General features: G+C 43.1%; 1 protein-coding gene across 7 annotated transcripts in view; it reads left to right on the top strand.

The window, feature by feature from the left end:
- Positions 1-22,530, top strand: part of Mub (poly(rC)-binding protein mub) — a 237,973-nt gene that overhangs the window by 158,912 nt on the left and 56,531 nt on the right. For all 7 annotated transcript variants that reach the window (XR_013082880.1, XR_013082879.1, XM_076794402.1 and 4 more), the window contains exons 2-4: positions 1,636-1,891; positions 20,379-20,435; positions 21,595-21,978. Coding sequence is in view for 5 of the 7 variants with exons in the window: in XM_076794402.1 (XP_076650517.1) it covers positions 1,811-1,891; positions 20,379-20,435; positions 21,595-21,978 (522 nt within the window). In the remaining 2 variants the exon portion in view is untranslated. The remainder of the gene's footprint in view (positions 1-1,635; positions 1,892-20,378; positions 20,436-21,594; positions 21,979-22,530) is intronic.

Genomic DNA, 22,530 nt, shown 5'->3' with positions numbered 1-22,530 from the left:
GTATATTAATTCTTTATTGTCCGAAAATGATTTTAAATTGTCACGTAGTTCACAATTTAATGAAAACACGTGTGCCAATCGAGTTGCATACTTTATTGTTCGAAGCACGCTATTGGAAATGTTTATCACGCCACATAAATCCGCCTGTCGTTGAACTTCACACTTTCATTTGTGTGTCGAAGCGTTAAAAGTGTTCAGTTTGTTTTTCGCAAGGATTAAGCTGAGATTTTCTTCACGGAAGTCATTTAAATAATTGTTTCCACTTTATTTCATCCACCGTGACGCACAATTGGCTATCGACGCAGTTGCACTCTTCATGACCAATGCAATTGCAAAACTTCTTTGCAAGATGCCAGTACGGGAAAATATTTTTAAAGCAACGTTAATGATTGAGCGACTAGTTGAAAAAATTCCGAAGGAAGAGAACAATGCTTGTTTCTCTTGCTTCGTGATATGTTCGCGAGCGTCGAAAATAATCGTATTATACCGGCAATAGTGCGTTCGTAATGTTTGCACATAAAGACTTCGTTTAGCTGACTTTTCCGAGCTTCGTCGCTTAATTCTCGGCACGGCTTCTTTGTGATAGAAAGTCCTATTTAAGTGGCTTCCATGCTCGGCCCCTAATGAGGAAGCGGTTCGTTAGAACACCAACAATGACCGTTACACGTGCGCATTGAAAATGCCGATCGATCCGAAACGGAATTTTCTTTACAATCGCTCGACGTCGATAGTAATGCATACCTCGACGACTGCATATAGACATTAGGCGAGCTCGCGTGTATCACGCTTCTGACGGTTCCCGGAATTCCGTGCATCATACTAACGACCGTAGTATACTCGTAAGGCAGCATTGTTGGCGCTCGCGATCCTCGGTTCGTTTGCGACTCGCGTGATTCCTAGGAAGTATAGTTTATTGAGCCTCGTGGATGGTGACGCGGGCCTCGTTTGTCATTGGGCTGTCGGCAATTATTCGAGATGTCTGATGATTATCGTACTAGCCGCTGGAATGGCATCGAATGATCCATATTGGATGACGAAGAACATAGAGTGAAATTCTGTTAACCTTTTAAGAGTAGTTCACTCGAAAGCGACGAAATATCGATCATTTTGCGTTTGATCAATGCAGTGTCGCCCGATGAGGGGAGGGAGCACTGATCGAGGGGAAAAATATGCTCTCTCTCTCTCTCTCTCTCTCTCTCTCTCTCTCTCTCACGTGACGCGAGAAATAGCGCGGTAGAAAGGGGGAAATTAGAGTAGGGGAATAAGTCTTGATCTGGCGATACTGCATCCACGTCGATCAAGAATTGGGAAAGAAAATCAATAGAGCAATTTAATGGGTGTTTTGTGATGTTATTTTTCTTGTTCAAAGAACATTTTTTTGTGCAGGATTTTAACCCTTGTGCACCAATTGAGGCAATTTAATTCAGAAACCTGTCCACGTTGGAGGACCACTTAACAGTTCAGAAGCAAGATTTTTCCATCAGGTTAATTTAAAAAAGAAAAAAGAATAAAGAACGTAAAGGTTTGCCTGAGAATTGCAGAACGGGTTAAAATCGCAGGAAAATATTTTTGATGTACGTGTGCACGCTGGATCCCGGCGATGATTTAATAATGGAGTAAACATTTTGATTGCAGTGCAAGGACTGAGCATACCTGGGAGCGTTTGAGAAGCACGTCCCCCGAGACCCCTCCAGCCAAAGTCACTCGCCTAACCTCTCCCCTGTCCTCCTTATCCTCCTCCACACCCTTTCCCTCCGCAAATCTCGAGAAGAAAACTCCTTACCGTAATCACAGAACTCGTGACTTCGTTATGGACGGTATGGATTCCAAACCGGTCTTGAACGACGACCCTTCGGTCACCCTAACCATCCGCCTGATTATGCAGGGCAAGGTAAGAGGCTTGCCAGTTCTGTTTATTGATTAACACCCGATTCCTTGGTTCGTTCGCTCTCGACTATACCGCCGAGAACCACCTGTTCATTTTCGAAACTCGTGCGGCACATTTGTCCGCGACCTTTCGGTACCTAAAGCAGCGAAACTTTGAAGATTTTGTATCGTTTATGTATCATTAAAATTATCTTCACGCGAACTTCATTGGTTACTTTACAAATACGTAAAAGTGAATGTCGAGGAAATAAGGGCGTCTTCCTCGTTTTGATTCTGGATACTGTAAAATCTTTTATTGTTTCTCTTTGACCGTGTTACAATATGTATAGTGTTTTTACGCATAAAATTATGAATACACGATTGAACGTATTAAACATACGAAAGAGGGTGAAAATAACGGTGGCATGTTTTTGTACACCTATTTCTATTAATGGGAAGATTTTTCGTATAATTATTTCTGGGAGGCGTACGAGGGTAAAAAACGTGAGTCTCGTGCCAATTCGGTAATGAAGCGAGGCTCCAATTATAGTTAACAGCGTACAGCGTGCCCGGTTAAATTCGCTTATTGTTTTGATTGGGTCGACGGACTTTCGCGATGTTGTTACAATGTAAATAGTTGATTCTCGGGTCTCGAGTAATGCAATCGTCGCGTCACCCGGTGAGGGTTGAAGTTGCTGCCCACTAACGTCTCCCGTTGACGCGTTTATGTCACATTCGAGTAAAGTATTTTCGTGTAGGAGTTCCTGTTCCTTGTGATGCGCCACGTTACGCACTTGTAACACCGGGAAGGAAATCTGACGTTTCGAACGCGACAGCGGCAGTAATTTTGATGCCTTACATCGCATTTTATTTTTAGAAAACGCGAACTCCCGCTCGAGCTTCCACCAGCTTTCCCAAAATTTTTGAGACGCGGTTATTATTGGACTTTCAGGCACAAGCCAAGTCATTGAGCTGACGTGGAAAGTAAATCGAATTGTTTGTTGTCGGCGTTATTCAAAGTTTCGGAGATCGATCGAAAAAAAGAAATTAAAGGGAGACCATTTTGGAGTCAATTATTTGTTGTATATTTTTATCAGTGAATTAATTTCACTAGTGACTTCCAATGAAGGCAATACTGCTTTGTCGCTCGTCATATAGCGACAGAGTTTTACGACGTCTCCGGTACGCCATGTTAATTCATCCGTGCAATGAGAGTGCAGTACAATTAGTGGTTTTGCGAGTACTTATAAACCGTTTCAATTGTCCAACAATTATGTAAGGATACATGGCGCACGTGGTTAACCAGCCAACGCGATTCCATTTAACGTCGAAGACAAATTGCAAATATAAATCAGGAACTGCTGTTGCACAACGTTGCACGGGAATACTGATTTATCATTCTAGCGCGCATCCACGAGTTTCGGCCACTCTGATAATATTATTTCCGTGGATTTTGAACATGCTCAAATCCGAGAATAGTTAAAGTAAAGAAAACGACAGGATTCACGTACTTTGCAAGCAGGTAAATCCGATCGTATTTGTGTACCCTGAAATGTTTATTGAAAACGTTGATATGGGATCTGCGGAGCATTAATGCAGACAAAAACGGTCTCAACTATTAAGAGGGATATTTTACAAATCGCGTGTGAGCAGTGTTTTTAATTTTTGCAGTAAATGCACAAAATATATTGAACAATATTTCGTCGCACGGGAGTTTGTTGAGTTGGGAGTGTCGCGAGGCTCGCATAAATTTCGCAAGCTGGCTGATTGATACTCCGGCGTTTAGCCGCGATCAAAGAAGAATTACACTTCGCGCAACAGACGTGTCTATTTCTCGGTTCCTCCCATTTCCTCGGGTGCTCGTCGAACCGTGACAAGAGGAGGCGACGTTATCGATCGCAGACGCGTTGATACACAGCAGCCATCAATTGCCAAATTCAAAGAGGCCGCTAACACCCGGTTATTCTCGGCTGGTAATCCAAGACGAAAATACCGAGCAACGAGAAATCCAAAATAAAAATCACGATTGTCAAAGCGGAGGACAGAGCGAGCGTGTCTTCTTGGCTCCCGTCGCCAAGTATATCGTCGCTGTAAATTCGAGCATAGTCGTTCGTCGATCCGCATGCCACTCGCGCCGCAACCCTTCCCGGCGATCATCGTAGTATATTTACGATTTCACATCATGCTCCGTTTCGTCACAACGTCATTTGTCCGCGAGACGGCTGCTTGTTGATAAGTACTTTCCGTACAATTTCACGTGAAACGTTCGGCCCCTGATTTAGGGCTGAACATTCTCCAAAGATATGTTTTCCCAGGTTTTCTGTCCGAGTTTTATGGGGTGCCGAGTCTGCCTGGTGTCTTAGAACCGTGAAATAAAGCTGAAGATTTATACACTGTTGCGGCAAGTTCATTTTCGTCACCCCCCGTTACGCTTCTCTCTAATGTAGGCGCGAAATTGTCAGATATTTTTGTTTTACACCTTAATTTCGGTTAATCTTAATGTTTTGATCATAATTAACCAGGAATAGTAAGTAAGTTTCTTAGATCAATTTCTGTTGATCAATTTCTGTCAGAGCGTGAACGCAATCTGATCACAAGCACGTAAGAATTTAATCGAATAGGGAAATATTTGGATAGATGATGGTAGACCCCTCGCCGTAGTTCTCCATCAAGCTACAGCCTCGCTTATGTCCCTGAAAGCACTATAATCCCAGGCTCAGATGCCTCGAAGCCACCCTCATCGAACGAAGGAAATACCACATAGATTATGTAATGTGTATAGCTGCGAACTCGGACACTTTTATAGAAGTATACGAGGTAATTGCCACGTTCATGGTAGCAGCTCTGTTAGTAGAATGTTCAACGCTAGAAATACCCAGCAAAATGTACTACCTCGTGAAAAGCGAGAGAGTGTATGCGTGCTTTTAACGGAAGTACGATTTAATTGTATGATCTTAAAATCGATCGAACTAATAATTCTCTACAAGACAAATGCAATAGACATGACTGTGCAACAAGAAATCCGAGCAAGCTCATTTCAATAGCTTCAGAACAAAGAGCTCAGCACACAACAATTTCTTGTGCAATAATAATTGCGATTTTCGTTCTTGAATCTTCAAGTTCTATATTTTCGCCAATTTGAGCAATGGCTGGGAACGGTCCCCTCGCTGTTCGACTTGTCGCGAAGCGTATCGTGTATCCGAGACACGATGCGTGCGTTCCCGTTCCTCGTATTGTGTCTTGTTCGCATTTTCACGCAGTCTGAGAACCCACCTCCACCCGGAAGGCAAACTTGCCCCCTCGCCGGATCCCGTTTGATGAAAGGTCGGCTCAAAACGCGGAACAAAACGCAAAATTGCGGCTCTCCGGGGGCGGACCGCTTTATACGGTTTGTTCTTTGCCTTTCATTGTCGTGCCCGAGGTTTTGCTCGCAATAAAACCATCCGGCCGGATGAGAATGCGTCTCTTTCCATCCCCCTCGCCGGTCCCCCTATCGTGTTCTATCTTTCTCTTTTTCGTGGCTGTTCCCGCGGATAATATTTGCGAGTTAAGTGGCGAGAGAGAGGGAGAAAGAGAGTGCTTCAGGAGCAAATATCGAGGAACGGTGATTTCAATGCGCGGTGCACAAGGTGTAACAAAAAAGAAACCGGATTCGCAGTGCATAGGTTTGTCAAATATCGAGCTGCGAATGTCTAAAACAATTTATTGGAACCGTGTTCGCGAGGCTCCGCGGTTTCTCAAAATTAAGGAAATTTTTGGAAAATTGCAAAGGTCGCCTCTAGAGACGTTCAAATTGCTTCAGCATGTTCCTCGTAACTTTGTTGCGAAACAAGGAAGTTTCTTTTTGATCACGCTATATTGGATGCTTCTATTCCGGTCGCGAAAATAAGAAAGTTCTGCGAGAGAGAGAGACAGGGGAGGGGGATAGAGCGAATCGCTGTCGAGAATAAAATAAAATGGTGAACGACGAGCACATCTTCTTCTTGGCACGGCGGCTAACCGTTTTATTATTGACTCGGGTCATGGATACGCGAGCGAAACGATGTTCACCGCTTTCGAGAAAAAGAACCATCGCCGACGAAAGCTTTATCGCCTCGTACGCGCTTCCGCTGCAACGCTGATCGCTCCGCGTGAATTACACACAAGGATCTGTTCCTGCTTGGCGCTTTCTTAACACTAAACCTAACACCGGCGGTCAAAATGACCGGTTCCAGATCTTTTATTTTACAACTACTGAAATGATAAAAATGATTTCGTGGAAATGGTTAAATGGATGCATTTGGTGCAGCGTACATTATGATACGAACTGCAGAAAATTCAAATAAATTCAATCCCATCATTTTTATAAGACAACATGTATTGGTAACTTTTAAGGCTCGGTAGGTTTAGTGTTAATGCGATAGCTCCTTGTCGCAAGTGATTTCTATCGGCGAATTTCGTTCGCGAAATTTATAAATTTTATTTACAATCAAAATTATTTTATTTCGTTTTTGTATTTCGATCGTTCGAGATATGGATTTTTATGAATACGAGGAAAGCTGGGTTTACAGACTTGAGCTGCGAAAAGGTTAACGAGGTTTCATTTTGATTTTGCTGAATTATAGAGAAGGTAGTAAGAAACTGGTGTGAACTTTAAAAACTTTTTCTTTTAGTATACAAAATACTTACTACAGCTGCTAAACATTTTTCTTTTTACTTCGGGGTAATGTTAATCAATGTCCGCGATTGATTTGTTATTTTTTTTCTTTGTAAGCACATTAACAATCGATAGCCGATACAGTGTTTTTAGACTGCACATGTTTTTCCTTGAAATTCCCATTTTCGTCGAAAACCGGCCACTTTATTACATGAAAAATGAATGCGAAATTTCATGAACACAGCCTATACTTTTTGACCCATTTCTCGCAGCAGCGTGTGTGCTATACGCACGTAAAATACAGAGTCTAATTGCGACCAATTAATCATACGTAGCTACAGCTCAACTCGCTCTACTAACACTATACAGCATGTGTTTGGAGTTCTAACTAAGAATAGGTTTTATTCCTTGCACAGTTTCGCGCTCCGAGTAAAAATTAAATGTTTAACAAAACCGCGTCGCTTCTTCTGATATTTTTAAGTTATTCGCATTGCTTTGTACAGAGAATGTTTGTGCAAAATAAAATTTTTGTATGTGCACCGATCGCAATTGATAAGCGCCAAATAGAAGCGTCTAACAATTTTAGCAGGTAGAGAATAAATAGAATCTACTTCTAGTCAATGATTACATCTTTGTTAATTAATGAAAAGATCTTGCTGATACCCCAATGGGAGCCTCTAAATTAATTCCATTCCCGAGTGCAAAACTGTTGGATCCTCTAAGAAGACGTTGTGGACTTTTGGCAAACGCCCGGGAACACGGCTGACATTCCTGTTTTCCGAGCATTCCGCCGATCTAGCGATCCATTACGATCCATTACCGTGTCGAAGTTCGCTGGTCCGGTCATCGGTGTGTCTTGAGACGCGGCTAGCCGGCCCAGCCTCGCCTAGATCCGTAATTAATTGTCGCGCAGGCGAACGCATGCTCGCAGCACGGGTAATTAATGTCCGACGTCTTAGCAATTAATCGTTCGACGTCCGCGTCCCGCGGCGACACGCGGCCCTGCTCGCAATCTTTTCGCGAATGCGTTGTCGCGGTTCCAGAAGCTTGCCAGCTTCGGCTGCGAGCAGATTCCCGAGGACGAATATGCTCCCGCAAGTTTGAAAATGTTGCGCGAAACACCGCGAAATCCCAAGACCGAGAGAGGAAAGTATGGTTCCGCCGCGATTCTCGCCTCCGCTCCGGTAACTTTTCGTGTGGAGCGACACGGCTCGAAAGGTTAATCCCTGGGAATTTTGCCGAAATTTATCGCGAAACGTATTTTTAAACCGGTTGCACAACTGCGAACCGTATGAATGACTCGAATTTTTGTTTCCCGCGAATTTGGATTTTTGCGGAAATTAAATTGCAAAGTTGTGTTTTATCTTCGCCGCGGTCCCAGCGGTTGAATAGAGAGTAAAAAACGGTTTTAGATGTGCGTTTGACTTGTTTCATAGCGGCAATTGTGCGATTTTTGATTGCAGCGAAAATGTTTCCACGTGTGTTTTACACGTTGTGTGTTCGACACAGTTATCTGTCAGAGGAAACATTTATCAAATGTATAAAAGTGCGTAGTGCTTTATAGTAAATGTTTCATGCGAGAGCCATTTCGGTATGAACACGGTGATGGAAAATACTGCGGATTAATTCTTCAAATCGACGCAAATGGCGTAGTTGTGTACGTTTGAAATGTGTGTGTTTTTCTCCTCCGTGTAGCAAACGTACACAAATTCAAAATTTAAAAAGCAGGTCAAAATCGGGCTGCGCATATTCAAGAGGGGAATATTTTTATAGCGTTTAGTGACGTATTCTGGGTCACAAAAATTATACGAGCTACAGTTTTAATATTAAACGAGAAGAGATTTAGTGCGACGATTCAGCGAGCAGCAAAAAAGTCTCGGACTTTTGTTTTTGCAAATTCGTTGGACGTTGATCTTGCGTCATCTTATTCGAGAAATTGTGATATTCATTTAGTTTGACTTTTTATAGAAGAATATATCTAAATCGACAGTTTTCTGTATACTTTACACTAATCTTTATTACGTTAACATTCTTTGATGCCGTCCAGGAAGGTTGTAAAATGAAGCTCTCCAAAAAAGTCTTTCGATAATATGTGTCCTGATTTTGAAGGTATACATATGTATATGCTAAATAAGTGCTGTATATGCCCTTATTTATTTGTGCGATTGGCGTTCTAATATAAATAAAAAGGAAGAGAAAATTATTATTTTGCACAAAGATCCACAGTACAATCATGATTAATACAATAATTACCAATTAATCGGGAACAGTCAACAATGAACCCTCGTCAATTGACCAATTCGTTTGCGCTATCATCCTTCGCGAAAGTAGCCGATTTCGTGTTTGCACAATTAAATCAATTTACTATGCAGTTATTGTTTCGGCCGATTGCATAACATCCCGCGCGGCCGTCGATCCTATTAGATTACGGCATTGTTTAAACAAAACAATACCCCTCTAGGGGGGAGGGGGTTGAATCGATTCACTGGCGGATCCACGAAACCGGCATCGCATTCCCGCCGACCCAATAGATCCCTTTCAAATTTCTGTTTGCATTGAATCCTTTAGAAGCGCACGCCCCCAACCCCGAAGACTCAAATTCCCGTCAGGGACAACCGTGCTGCCTCGCTCGCAGTCCTCGATAAAATAGTATTCCAAAGAAAAACTAGGAACCTTCTCAGAGATTATAGAACCGGTTATCTGTTTCGAGACGAACATTTTTTTAGAACTTTCTTAATCTATTATAATTACAAATGGCTGTGGTTAAAATACTGTCTTGTTTCACGCAGAAGTATTTCGTCCATTATTTCGACTGCATTTCATTGAAATTGTACCCAGCTTGCTCGCGATCCACTCGTCTCCGCTCGTATCCGCTCGTATCCGCTCGCTTGTGAGAGAACGCGCACACGGCCGATGCGCACACCGATACTGGTTCGTGCTGAAGTGCAGCACGAAAATTATTGCACATTTCTGCATATCTGAATGATGCTCCGGTGCACACAGGGCTCTTCCCAGGGACGGCTCATCCGAGACGCCCTTTATCCTATCGGCGGCGAGCCACCCTTGGAGGGTTTCCCTCGCCGCGTGGCCCCTTTCTCCCTTTCTTCGTGCTTTCTCCCTCGACACCACTCTCTCTCTCTCTCTCTCTCTCTTGCAACCCCTCTTCATCCCCCAGTCGCGGCTTCCTGCGGTGGTCTTCTCGCGCGGGAAGTACTTCCATGACAAATCTCGTTACACCCACGTTTTTATGCCCCGATGGCGGCGACGACGACGACGACGTCGATGGGGCTTCCCTCTTCCGCCATCATTCTACCCCGTCCGCCATCCCTTCAGCTTCCTTTTTCCTTCTTCCACCCCCGTGCAGCCACCGGGCCAGATGGGCTTGCGCGCGCGTTTCTTTTTTTTCGTCTTTCAATGCTGCCACGCGCGCAACGGCGGGATTTTTTGTTTTCCTCCCGTTGTAGTTTCGGCACCCGTGATACGACGATGATCATCGTCGTCGTCTCGGACGCAGACGGGGGGTGGTTTTGTGCGACTGCTGCCGAATGCTCCTGCAAAATGCAGCTGAAAGGGGAACGGCTTTCGATGTCGCGGGGAGAACACTTCTGCTGACGTTTCGGGTTCACGACGGCGAGTGGGATTGTGTTTGGGGAGTCGCCGATGTTATGGGGGTTGTCGCTTTTAACACTTTGATCGCCAAACTAGAAGCCCGAAAAATTCCATAAAACCGAAGCAAATTATTTAATGAAATAAAAGTTGAAAAGAATTAAATGTATGATACCGAGTAGTCCTCCAACTTTCTTGCATGTTACAGATCCTAATCAAGTTTGGTACAATGAATATATCAATGTAAAAATTCATTTTAAAACATATGGGTGACGTGGCAGTGAACGTGTTAAGGGGAAACATGTTCAGCTCGATAATTTTTTCATTTAGAATGGATCATCCTGAAACCGGAAAATCGAAAAATTATGAAACCCCGAGGATATGTAGTGCATATTTAGCGATTCTATTTGTCGCCCGAATTCACTTTAACTGAAAATTGAAAGTTCGACTATGTTTTAAATTTTTCGTTACGATTCGCAAAGTGTAAGGGATAGGAAAACAGTTGTCTACATGAAATATTCAATTGTTTGTTTAATTCGGAGAAGGTAAATGCCCACCTTGGCGAATAAAGTGAGCCCCACCGATTCGTTGCTTTGGGGAACAGCGACGTAGGGTCGCGTGTTGCGAAATTGTCCGTTTGGAAGGCTAACGAGCGAACGGATACGCGGGACAGAGTCTTTCGGGTGAAATAAATACGTCTGGTCGCGTTTTTGGCCGAAGAAGCATTATGTCTGCGGGGAGAATATGCACGGTGAGCTCGTAGGACTGCCTGGACGGTGGCCAGGGACACCAGCCAATAGTTTGGTCCAACGCGAATTATCATGATTCCATTATCCTTTCAATGGCACACAGACGTCACGAATAAGTATTCTTCTTCTTCTCCCCTCCTCTACCTCGCTTGAAATTCTTCTTCTTACACGATTCGAAAACTTTTGTTTGAGCTCAGGAATGTGGACGTTCAACCCTTTCAAAATGGCCCTTAAGTTTGACATGAATTTAGGATCACTTTTCTGGAAGGAGAAACATTATATTCTTGCGCATTGCTTTAACTGCACATTCTATGTATACGTGTAATTATACCGAGTGGTGCTTTTAATGTATACTTTCAGCATTATTGATTCAATTGAACAGACTTTGATCCGATATAAATAGATTTTTCGTTGTCAAGACTAAAAAGTGATTTGTCAAACAGCAGTCATGTGCATTTATTAATATATCAGAGGCGGCAGGAGCCACAGATGAATAGAATTGGTGCAGCGTTCGCTGCACAAAGAGATGTAACAATTGTGAAGAAAAAAAGCGATACTTTGATCAGCAAAAAGTAAGGTACGATGATGAAAAGTAGGGAAAAGATGAAAGGAAAAATGGGAGAAAGAATGAAAGAGTGTGAAGGATAAAAATAAAAATTGCGAACATTCAAGCAAAATATTATAGAAATATTCTTAGTTTCTCTAATTCCTATACCAGCTTTGAATGAAAAACGAATGAACCGTAAATAGCAACCAGAGATAAAATTTAATTTCTGTAAAAGTCATCTAGGGTAAAACAATTTTTGCATGGAAAGAATGGCCAATGCAGTTGTGCATTTATGCACAGCGTCTCTGTAATTGATAATGGCGGATCGATTTCTGCAACTCGCCTCCCGGAAATGCTAATCGGATCAACGTCAGAAACGACACAAAACGAACGGCTGTTTCGATCGGGTGAAGCACGAGTTTCCACGTGACCGGACAGCGAACGTAATTCGACTGGCTAAGAATGAAGTAATTACGCGCTTAGCTAGAACCCGGCCTAAAAAGACCAAGTAGGTATCTTAATCGATCGCGGGAACACGTTGCGCAACACAGCGTCGCTGGTCGATTTGGCGAAAAACGTGCGGCGGCTACATTCTTATCATAGTTGGCGCAAGAACTGCACCGTTTTAACGAGAGCATAAAAATATTCTCTTATCGATCCTAACGAAAAAGCGAGGACAATGTTCTCGGGAGCTTAGATAACAAGACCGGGCCTATGTATTCCACTATATTCATTTCCTTATGTAGTTAAGCTATTATAATTATTATAACATAACTGTACATCTCTTTTTGCGGAAAACAGTGTTCACATTTTTGTCATAAAATCCACTAATATTAATGTTCAGGTAGCGTTACCTGGAGAAACTAAAAATTGAATACAAGCTACCCTAAGTGCACTAAGTACCGGAGACGATCTCCATCATGGAAACGAGTTCAATAAGAATTCCTAATTTCCTAAACCAATGATAACACAAATTCTTGCTATTCTCCGTCACTTAAGCGATACCTGGAGGAACTAAAACTTGAATACAAGCTACCCTAAGTACTGGAGACGATCTCCATCATGGAAACATGTTCAATAAGAATTCCTAATTGTCTAAACCAATGATAACACAAATTCGTACTATTCTCCGCCACTTAAGCGTTACCTGGAGGAACTAAAAATTGAATACAAGCTACCCTAAGTGCACTAAGTACCGGAGACGATCTTCATCATGGAAACGAGTCCAATAAGAATTCTTAATTTCCTAAACCAATGATAACACAAATTCTTGCTATTCTTCGTCACTTAAGCGATACCTGGAGGAACTAAAAATTGAATACAAGCTACCCTAAGTACCGGAGACGATGTCCATCATGGAAACGTGTTCAATAAGAATTCCTAATTGTCTAAACCAATGATAACACAAATTCGTGCTATTCTCCGTCACTTAAGCGATACCTCGGCTCACGTCCGAGCAATTACAGCGGAGAAGGGCCAGCGGTCCGTTCGGCCAGGATTTTTTCCCGATTGTCACAATGTCAGGGTCGTTCCGCGGCGGCAGCGTGCAGCATCGACATAAATATCTGGCTCGAATCCAACAGTCGTCTTATCTCCGCGCGACGACGTCCTGTCGTTTCGATGTTTCCTGTCTTTTTCGCGCGCGCGTGCTATCTCGCAGAGAGAGAGAGAGAGACTCTTTTGTAAGCGGCTCGATCCATGTGGAAGAGATACCCAGAGAGACGAGAGGTTTGCAACACCGGTGAAAAGACACTGTTCGCAACATCCTCCTTTTTGGACGGGGACCCCTTTCAGGACTTGTGTCGGATTCCAGCGCGGAGAGAGGCTGGAGCGGAGCCATGGCCGTTGGCCAATCGGTCGTCTTCGCGGATCGTGCACGTCTCTAATAATTCAATGCCGATGCAATTTTTGCTTAGGCTATCGAGGGGTCGTCTTCCGCTCCGGGGAAATGGAAGGGGGTCGGTTAAAATAGGGCAACGTCTGGTCGTATGCAAAAATTCCAGGTCCACTGTGTCGCTTCTTTGATCAGTTTGCTGTTTGCGTTGCAGCGTAGAATAAAGATCTCGTTCCTTCTGCGAAAATGGAATTAGAAAATAGCCAATCTCTCGCGGTGAAATTTCCGCGGAGATGAGAAATTCGAGAAAAAGTTATATTTGACTGACCCTCGCGAAAAGGGCTCCGATAGGCGTGTAGCAGCGGCTCTGCTCGGAACGGTAGTGACCTCTCTAATTGGCCCTCGGCCAGGGACTCGGTTTCCCTCCCGTCTCGTCGGTGTCTTCTTGTTCCAGCTATATTTGCTTCCAAGGAGATTCGTCGACGGTGACGCGGTTGTCCAGCTTGGCCGGCCAAGGGGAGGGCTCGCGATGATTTACAGGGCTTGGCGCCTTCGCGAGATCCCGCGTCGTTTATTTCGAACGGGGAACACGAACAGGAACAAAGGGACCCTCTGGATCTCTCTCTCTCTCTCTCTCTCTCTCTCTCTCTCTCTCGATGTCGTTGATTCGCGAACGCCAGAGCGATCTGCCGCGGAAACTCTCCGGCTAAATCCGAGGCTTCTATATCCGGACAAGGCGGATCAGCCTTTCAGACAGCGTTGTCCAAGCTCCGAGTTGAGTATGCACCGGTGTCCGCTTGGCTGCGCCGATTTTTGACCTGCTAACTGCCTTTTCTTTTTCGTCCCCCCCACTCTCTTTCACTGCAGCTTCGTATTCGGTTATTCACTTCTTGGAACTGGATTCGTGGGGTGGGCTTCAACGTTACACGCTTGGCTCTCTGCTATATTCTCTAGCTCGAATTCCAGTCGAAGGCAACTAGCTGGAGATGGAAAGCGTTTGGTGTCCTTTGGACCCTGTCGGTGGTGGCTTGGAACGCTTTAGGTCGATGCAAAATTAGACGGTAGATGAAGCGAGGGGAACAAAAAGGTTTTGGATGGGCCCAGGGGTGGGCTGTGCGGATAAATTGCGTCGGTGCTATTGGGTGGTAACATAAATTCGTTCGGATCCAAGTATAAATATATTCTAATTTTAACGATCTTGTTGTGACTCGTTGCAAATACGGATAACTGGGATTAAATGAGAATAATAGTCGAAGATTTTAAGATGATGACCGGACGAATTTATCGGAGTGTTTTCACGGGGTGGGTTGTATTTTAATATCGTCGTATTATACTTTGGTATAAGTATAGTTTATATTGTCAAAGTCAGCATCTGGTTTAATTCGATTCCTGGCAAGAGGCTGCCTGATCGACCACAAATGTAGATGAGGTACCCTTATGAATTACTCTTGATGAACAATTGCCTGAGTGGACAAAGAGGATCAGAAGGGAGACGAGAAATTTTAGGGAATGGTACCTCGAAGAGACAATAGTGAAAATTCAAATTTCATTGAAAAGAGAGTGCAAATTGCTGCTTATTAGAGTCTCGAAGTTGCTGCCCATAACTTCCCGACTTCACACTCAGATCTTGGAGCCTTCATATAGCGAAGGGTTCGCTCGATCCCATCGACTTTCCTCTCAGATATTCGATAGCTCCACGAACGTCGAGGATTCCATTAGCAACATCATCGCGCAGGAGGGGCAAGAGGACAGCCTGTAATTCTTGGAAATCCACTTGGTAGCAGCGGAGATACGGTCCCGATCGACTTCAGAAAACGAGCTATTAAACTCTGCGAAAAACTTCTCGGTTGATAAACGTTACGCTACACATCCTTATGCGAGCCACTATCTGGAGTGGCTATCACAGTGGCCTGCACTTGAGAATGAACACCTGTGAGGTTTACCCTTCGTAAAATCTATGATCATTGAAGAGTGAAGGCTGTGCGATGATTTCAGAATGTTTTTTCCAAGTTGAGGTAAATTCTTCGACAGCCGTTAGCTCTATTTTAAAAACTGTTGGATTTGTAATAAATCATTGTTACAGTGACGGCGTTTGAGAGTCGTTGTGATTCAATTGGGCGGAAAGAATCTAGAGGAAGGATAAGAGGGAATGACCAAAAGAAGCTTTGTCGTATAGGCAAGATATTTATAATTTATTTTGTGCATATAGCTAGTGACGAACAAAGGGAGGCAGAGGTCTAGAGAGTCTCTTAATTTGTAAGTTTTGTTTCATTGGAAAAAGTGTCACAATGAAACAAAAGCCGCTCTGGTAGCCTCGGGGGACCCAGTGTCTGACCACAGGCGGTCTGATTCCACTGTCGGCTTCTTCCTTTCACTTTTGTTATCCTTCGTTCTACTCTACATACTTCTCTTATAATTTTGAAAGCGCATAATTTCCCTGAAACAGCTCCGACCAGAATTGTTCACCTTATCGTCACCTATTTTTATGCGTTTTTATTCGTAAGGACGGCCAAATATTATATATTAAAATCTGAAAAGAACTCTTCATATTTTTCTTCTTGTGTGCACAGAATGGCCAAGGTATAATTAAATTCACCAAAATTGATCGATTGCAAATTGACTAAATGACACTGATTGTCCAATTTCTAGTCCTAAAAATTGGCAAGCACACATCAATCAGTATACATATTAAAGAATTCAGAAATTGTTCAAACTGTTTCCTGCGTACAAAAAATAATCAAAATATAATTAGACTCGACGAGTTCGATACCAGTTGCAAACTAAGTATATCAGGTTGCTAATAACATTAAATAATAGATTGGATAAATCATGCTTGCCGCGTCCAGCGGTAAGAAATTAGTTTCATTGATATTCATAGCTCCGTAAGCTGTACATAATTAGAATAAATTATAAGAAATAGGTATTTTAACCTACACGATAAATTACACAGACTTGTTGGACAACGGATACAAATTGTGGTCAGCTGCGTATTCCGAACGAGCGAAATTGTTTTTCACGGCTGCACGTAGGATGATCGTGTATCATGACGAAGTATTTTTTCTCGTCGCTAATGAAACCTCCTGTATTCCGGTCGGGAGCCGAACGAACGTTTTTCCGTTCTTTCTTTGCGTAGTTAAACGGTCGTTTCATTCGCTCGGAGCTGTCGGATTAAACGCGGCGAACGGGGGCCACATTTTCGAAAAGACGAGCAACGCGCCGCAGCTCGTTTGATCGGCCGATCGGCTCAAGTAGAATTAGTCGTTTATACAGGATTTCGAGTAATTAGTTCGTCGGCGTTGTCCTCGTTAAACAGTTTTAATTAACTGCGACACTGAGAACCCGGCGCAATTACCGCGCGGAAAATCGGTATTCGCACCGACCCGCGAAACTTTCATATTTACCGATCTGTCGGCAGCCTCGACTTGGCGTTAACGATTTTCCCTTGTCCCGCAGAATGCCTGCGACTCGATTAAAACCCGGAATTACGTGGCAAGTGCTTCAACTTGCCCCGGGAACATTTCTTTCGACGTTTTATTAAACTTTCGGCCGAGAAATTCCCACGAAATTTTATTTATTACTTCCTCGTTCCCGCTGGAATCTAAATTCTCGCGGAATTTCTAGTTGAATCCAACTCGTGATTTTTAACTGTACAATTAGATTTTGACCAGTGTCAGCCCGCGTCAGATATGTATAAAACTGTAAAGACGTTAGGAGAATTTTACGACGCTGTTACATCGGTTTCGACTCGCTAGAAGTACTGAAATCGGAAATGCATATTTATTTAATTTCTTTCTCTTACAATTGACTTGGACAATTTTTACTTTGCACAAATCTGCAGACTAACGATCACTTTCGACTCGCTGAAATTGTAAAATAGAGGCGACTTAATTCCCAAGTGATCTCCTGTCTCTTGCAATGCACGCAGAACATTTCAATTTCGCATGGAGCAGTATAGTGATCACGCGAACCAATTCCTACCGCAGCTTGTACATACGAATTTTAAGAAACAGACGTCCCAAGTGCTACAGCTATATTTTTACAATTTTCAGTTATCGTTTGAATATTTTTGGTTAGAGTTCTCTACAAATTTCAACCTAAAAAATAATTTGTCTTTTCCTAAAAAAGAAATCACCTCGATTTTGCGAATGTTAATATAGATTCTCGACTTCGAGATATTCTGGCTGTTCAGTTGGACGACCTGCGATACTATAACGCGAAACCTTGAGGTAACGCTAAAATAATTTTGGCCAGAAAAAAGAAACGGGCTTCCAGCCGAGTGTGCGCGTCCAGAGGCGAGCTGTATTTTCACCGTGTTCGAATCACGTCGGTCACGTAACCCGGGCGGCGCGTTCAATAAACTCGAACCGTTGAATTTGGCCACGCGAACTGGTCCGGCCAGGGGGTCCTCGATCCTTGTCGGTTCGGGAAATCAAGAATTTAGCACGATACGTGGAGCGTTCGTGGCATCGTCGTCGTCTGCCCGGAGGAACGAGACGACGCCTGGCATCCCGAAGTGCCGCACAGCCGCCATATCTAAGTTTAGAGGGAGGCTGATGCTCGCATACCTGCTCGCCCAGAAGCCTAAGCGGTGACATTATCGTGGGGTCAGACCGTGTCAAGGAAGACACGGGATCTGGCTGGACACAGGCTACGAGAACACGCAACTAATTATAGGCTCTCTCGTGTCCCCAACGTTGCGGTTCTCTCTCGTTCCCTTCTCTACAAAGAGAGGATCTGTGCTGCAGCATCGCGTCTGCTCCCGTTCGAGTTAGCAGTCTCTCATTGCACCAGAACTTATGAAAATTAACGCGCTAAGGTCGATTTATGTTATCCAGACACGGCACGGGGTTCCGTTCCCCACCGATACTGAAAAAAAACATTCTTTCCTGCATTTCGATGTACAGTCACGAAACCCTTTAACACTAGATTTACGGGACCCGTCAAAATGACGGGTTCTAATATTTTTAATTTAATATTATTAAGATTCTAAGGATGCACACATAAGAAAATATTTAGCAAATTTATTTCTTTGGGTATATATTATTTTAAAAATATTGCTAAAAATGTGGGTAGCACGTTCTTGTTATTTTTATGAAGTAATGCAAAATAGTCGCTTTTAGTGCTCCGTAAACCTAGTGTTCAAACAGTATAACCCTTTTTAAAACCGGACCAAACGACCTCACTTTTTTCAGCAATTTGAAGAATTGGGTTACCAATTGCTGAATTTTGCGAAGCTTTTTTATTTGAACCAGTAATGAAAAGTTGAAATATATGTTTTGTAGATCTATGCTAGTTATACACTTTGTCTGAAGCTAAGGAGAATGCTATTAAAGTTTTACTATACTGTACGGATACTATATCTGTGTCCGTGCGGATACTATATCCTTTAGGATTCCGTCTGAACGATCCTGTTTCATTGTTTTGCGGCTTTTGTCAAGCCTGACACCCATAATTAGTCTGATTCCGCGCGACGGTCGCTCTGACGAAGTATCTCTGACATCAATCATGGCAGACACCACCGTGCAATAACGTGGGTGTAAAGCTGGACGGTGTTTGTGCTATCAGATAAAAATGGCCTCGCGTTACGCCGTGTTTATGGCTGTTTACGTTCGCGCTCTGCGAGATGTGATCGTGAGGGGATCATTAGTGTATCATTAGTGTACACAGCCGGGTAAAAGTAAGTAAACGTGGTAGCAGAGGTTGACGAGGCAGACTTTGATACACGGTGGCAAAAAGTTGAATCGGATTTGGGTCGGTTTGTTCTGTCATTCTATACGTATACCACGATCATAAATTCTCGCATCCCTTAAGGGCCCGGGAGACTGAACCTTCCTGTTTCGAATGAGTCCTTTACCAGCGACAAAATATGTATTCCTATATAAGGACGGAAACTTGAGGCACGTAAAAATCATTTTTTGACGGTAATGTAGTCACTCTACCTTATCGCGAATCTACGAAGACCGGGCCCTTAAGAAATGTACCACAATTCAGTAAAATAAAAGTACAGTCAAAGTGTAAAAGATTTTCCCAGAAACGAATATGTGATTTTCAAAAATTCTTTTTTGGACTTCTAGCTCCTCCAGCATTTTGTTAGGGATATACCGAGATTTTGCTTTTATCTGAAAACCGTCCAGTATACCGCAATCATGAGCGAACTAGATTCCGTGTATATCACGGGGGTGGGGGGCGTAAAAAGCGATAGACAAGACGAGCGGCTGCAACGCGTCACGGGGATCACTCGTGATCGACGATCGGTCATCGATAAACGGGACGAAACCGATCGGACGAGAGGCTCCCGCGCATATTGTCCGTATAATTGGGTGCTAACGAGTGATTACCGAGTGTCAAGAGCACGCGTATCACGGGGCAATGAACGTTTAGCGTATTTGTACTATTGGCGGTTGAAAGCGCGGTCGCCTCGAGTGAAGCGTGGATCCCGCGTCTCGCGGCTTTCGAACAGGTCTCGATCAACCGATCGCTCGAGATTTATCGTACGACCGCGGCCGCTGCGAATCCATTAATTTAATAAAAAGATACCACGATGCGACCGCGCGCCGGCTACATTAAATGCAGAGGTCGTCGGTACTTTCCGTGCAAATCCGTACAATCTTCCACAATCTAATTGAACCCGATACCAAACATTTTCTACGATGTGCGATATCGTTGGAATGTGATGTCGTAGTTCACATTAGGTTTACCGAGCACTGAAAGTAAGAAGAATGGTCCATCCAAATTTTTAGCCATTCTTTGAATATGCCCGAAATAAATTTGTTAAATAATTCCTCATGAAAGCGTTCTTAAAATCTCAATACTGGTTAATTATAAATATTAGAACCCGTGTAAATAATCTAGCGAACCTAGTGTTAAATGAACCGTGAAAATTAACTCGAAAAAATAGAGAAACCACCTTTTTAATTAAGTTAGACTATTAATAATAGATTGATATGAAACTACTTTTAATAGCGGAGATATTTTGTAATGAAGTTTTTATTTTGTATATCCGATATTTACAACCGGCGGTTCGGTGTCGAGAGCGCAATGTAACACTCATAGGTATAATCGGGCGTGTGCTCGAAAGTTTATGGTTACCGTTACGTTCCGCTGTCGTAAAACGTTATAACGTTACGTTGTCTGTTGCAGGAGGTCGGCAGTATCATTGGGAAAAAAGGAGAGATCGTTAAGAGGTTCCGCGAAGAGGTAAGTTTTGTGTCGATGACTTAATTTACTTTCTCCCGAGAGATCATTCTCTTTCATGTTTCACACTGGACCCATCCAGCACTGAAAGCGACTGGCGTGTAGAGCGTTTGAAAAAACAATGACAAGGCTATTTAAGCACAGATTGCAATAAAGATTCCATTCGATACGAATACATTCAATCTCTTTTAAAACATTCAATCAATTTGTAGCATATGAAGGCACTTCGGGAATGTTAATAACTGTAGGATGAACAATCTGAAATTGGTCGTTTGATCCCTCAGTGGCAGGTCCAGTGTTCATTTACGGAAGAAAGAAAAATATAAAACGAGACGGTAATTTTTGCACAATTTTTTCTGACACGTCTCTGTAATATTCAGCGACAGCTGAAGGGGTTAACGAGTTTTCGATAGCCGAAGTGTTAATGAAGCAAAACTTGGCTTTGAAACAATTTCCGACGTACGACAACTCCTAGTTGATCAATACTCGCTTAGCTTTCGTTTTATTTTTATGGTGCATCGTGAATGGCTGAAGGAGTTCGAGAATCACTTCGCTTTTCATCGAGTATCGATTCTCTATTCTTAAACTCTTGGTTTATGATGCACATTTCTTTCTTTACATAGTAACATTCTGACATTTTCTTCTTCTTAACGTGTCCCATCCAGTGAAACAAATCTTGTTACTAGAACGTGCTTCGCAATCAATTGGATCACATTATCATTAATCCAAGAAGATTAAACGAACACCTAACTCTGGCCGAGGATTAAGTGATTCCTAAGAAAAGCCAAAGAGTTGAAAAATTCATTGGATCTCTTAACGTTATTAAAGCACGAACAATCCTGAAGAAGAATTCATGAGCAGATGGGGCGAATACCTAAATAGCTGAGGGTTAAAATGACTCGTAATAAGATTGAGGGTTAAAAAGAAAAATGTAGTGTTTCGAAGTTATTGAAGTAGAAAGAATTCTTCAGTATATGGAACAAACACCTAACCAGCTAAGAATTGAACGACCCGCTAGATAGGAATAAAAAGAAAATTGGATGATTAGATGAATACTGGGCTAGCTTAGGGTTGTACGATTCGTTTAAAAAGTCAGGTGGATTCAGAATTTCATTGAACTCGTTGAGCGGTCCGTTAACGTGATGATTTTTTCGTGTTGCAGTCCGGGGCGAAGATCAACATCTCGGACGGAACATGCCAGGAGCGTATAGTGACGGTCACCGGGCCGACGAACGCGATCTTCAAAGCGTTCACGTTAATATGCAAGAAATTCGAGGAATGGTGCTCGCAGTTCCACGACAACCAGGGTAGCGGTGGCGCGACCAGGCCGCCAATCACTCTCAGGCTCATCGTGCCTGCGTCGCAGTGCGGTTCCCTCATCGGTAAAGGTGGATCGAAGATCAAGGAGATCCGCGAAGTGACCGGTGCTTCGATTCAAGTTGCCTCTGAGATGCTGCCCAATTCGACGGAACGTGCGGTTACCATTTCCGGTACCAGCGAGGCCATCACGCAATGCATATACCACATATGCTGTGTTATGCTAGAGGTACGTAGCCCTGGCCTAGCGGACAGCATCTCGGAGAGGTCACTCTGGTCCACCATTTTGTCATCTGGTCCTCGAGCTACCCCTTTCTATGAGAAGAAATCTATTATAAGTACTTACAACGAGTACTGAATAAAATAGTTGTGCAGAGGTCTGCCGAAGCACTGAATAAAATGGTTGTTCGTCAAAAGGTCCTAGATCATTTACAACAGTATAAGTTAATGAGGTTCAGATGCTAATGAAACTTTCCATGCAATGATTCTTGGAAAAGATTTATTCTCTTCATATTTAGAATCTTTAGAACACTGAATAAAATCCTACGTAGGGATCCCACGTAGCAAGAATTTATCTAGAGATCCTGGATCACCTAGAACAATACAAGTTGGTGTAACGTAACAACCAATTATGGTTAAAGTAGAAAGATCTAAGTATTTACTTGAGTCATCGAATGGAAGTCCAACAGTCAGGCATTGAAGCTAAAAGTCTCACCAGCTGGTACCGTGCATCAGCAGATCAGTAAATGACTCAGTAATGTTTTTGCTGCGTTGATACAGA

Source organism: Halictus rubicundus, chromosome 10 (assembly GCF_050948215.1).
Source record: "Halictus rubicundus isolate RS-2024b chromosome 10, iyHalRubi1_principal, whole genome shotgun sequence".
NCBI classification, from domain to species: domain Eukaryota; kingdom Metazoa; phylum Arthropoda; class Insecta; order Hymenoptera; family Halictidae; genus Halictus; species Halictus rubicundus.
Note: the sequence above shows the minus strand (reverse complement) of the source record. Positions and strands in the feature narration are given on the sequence as shown.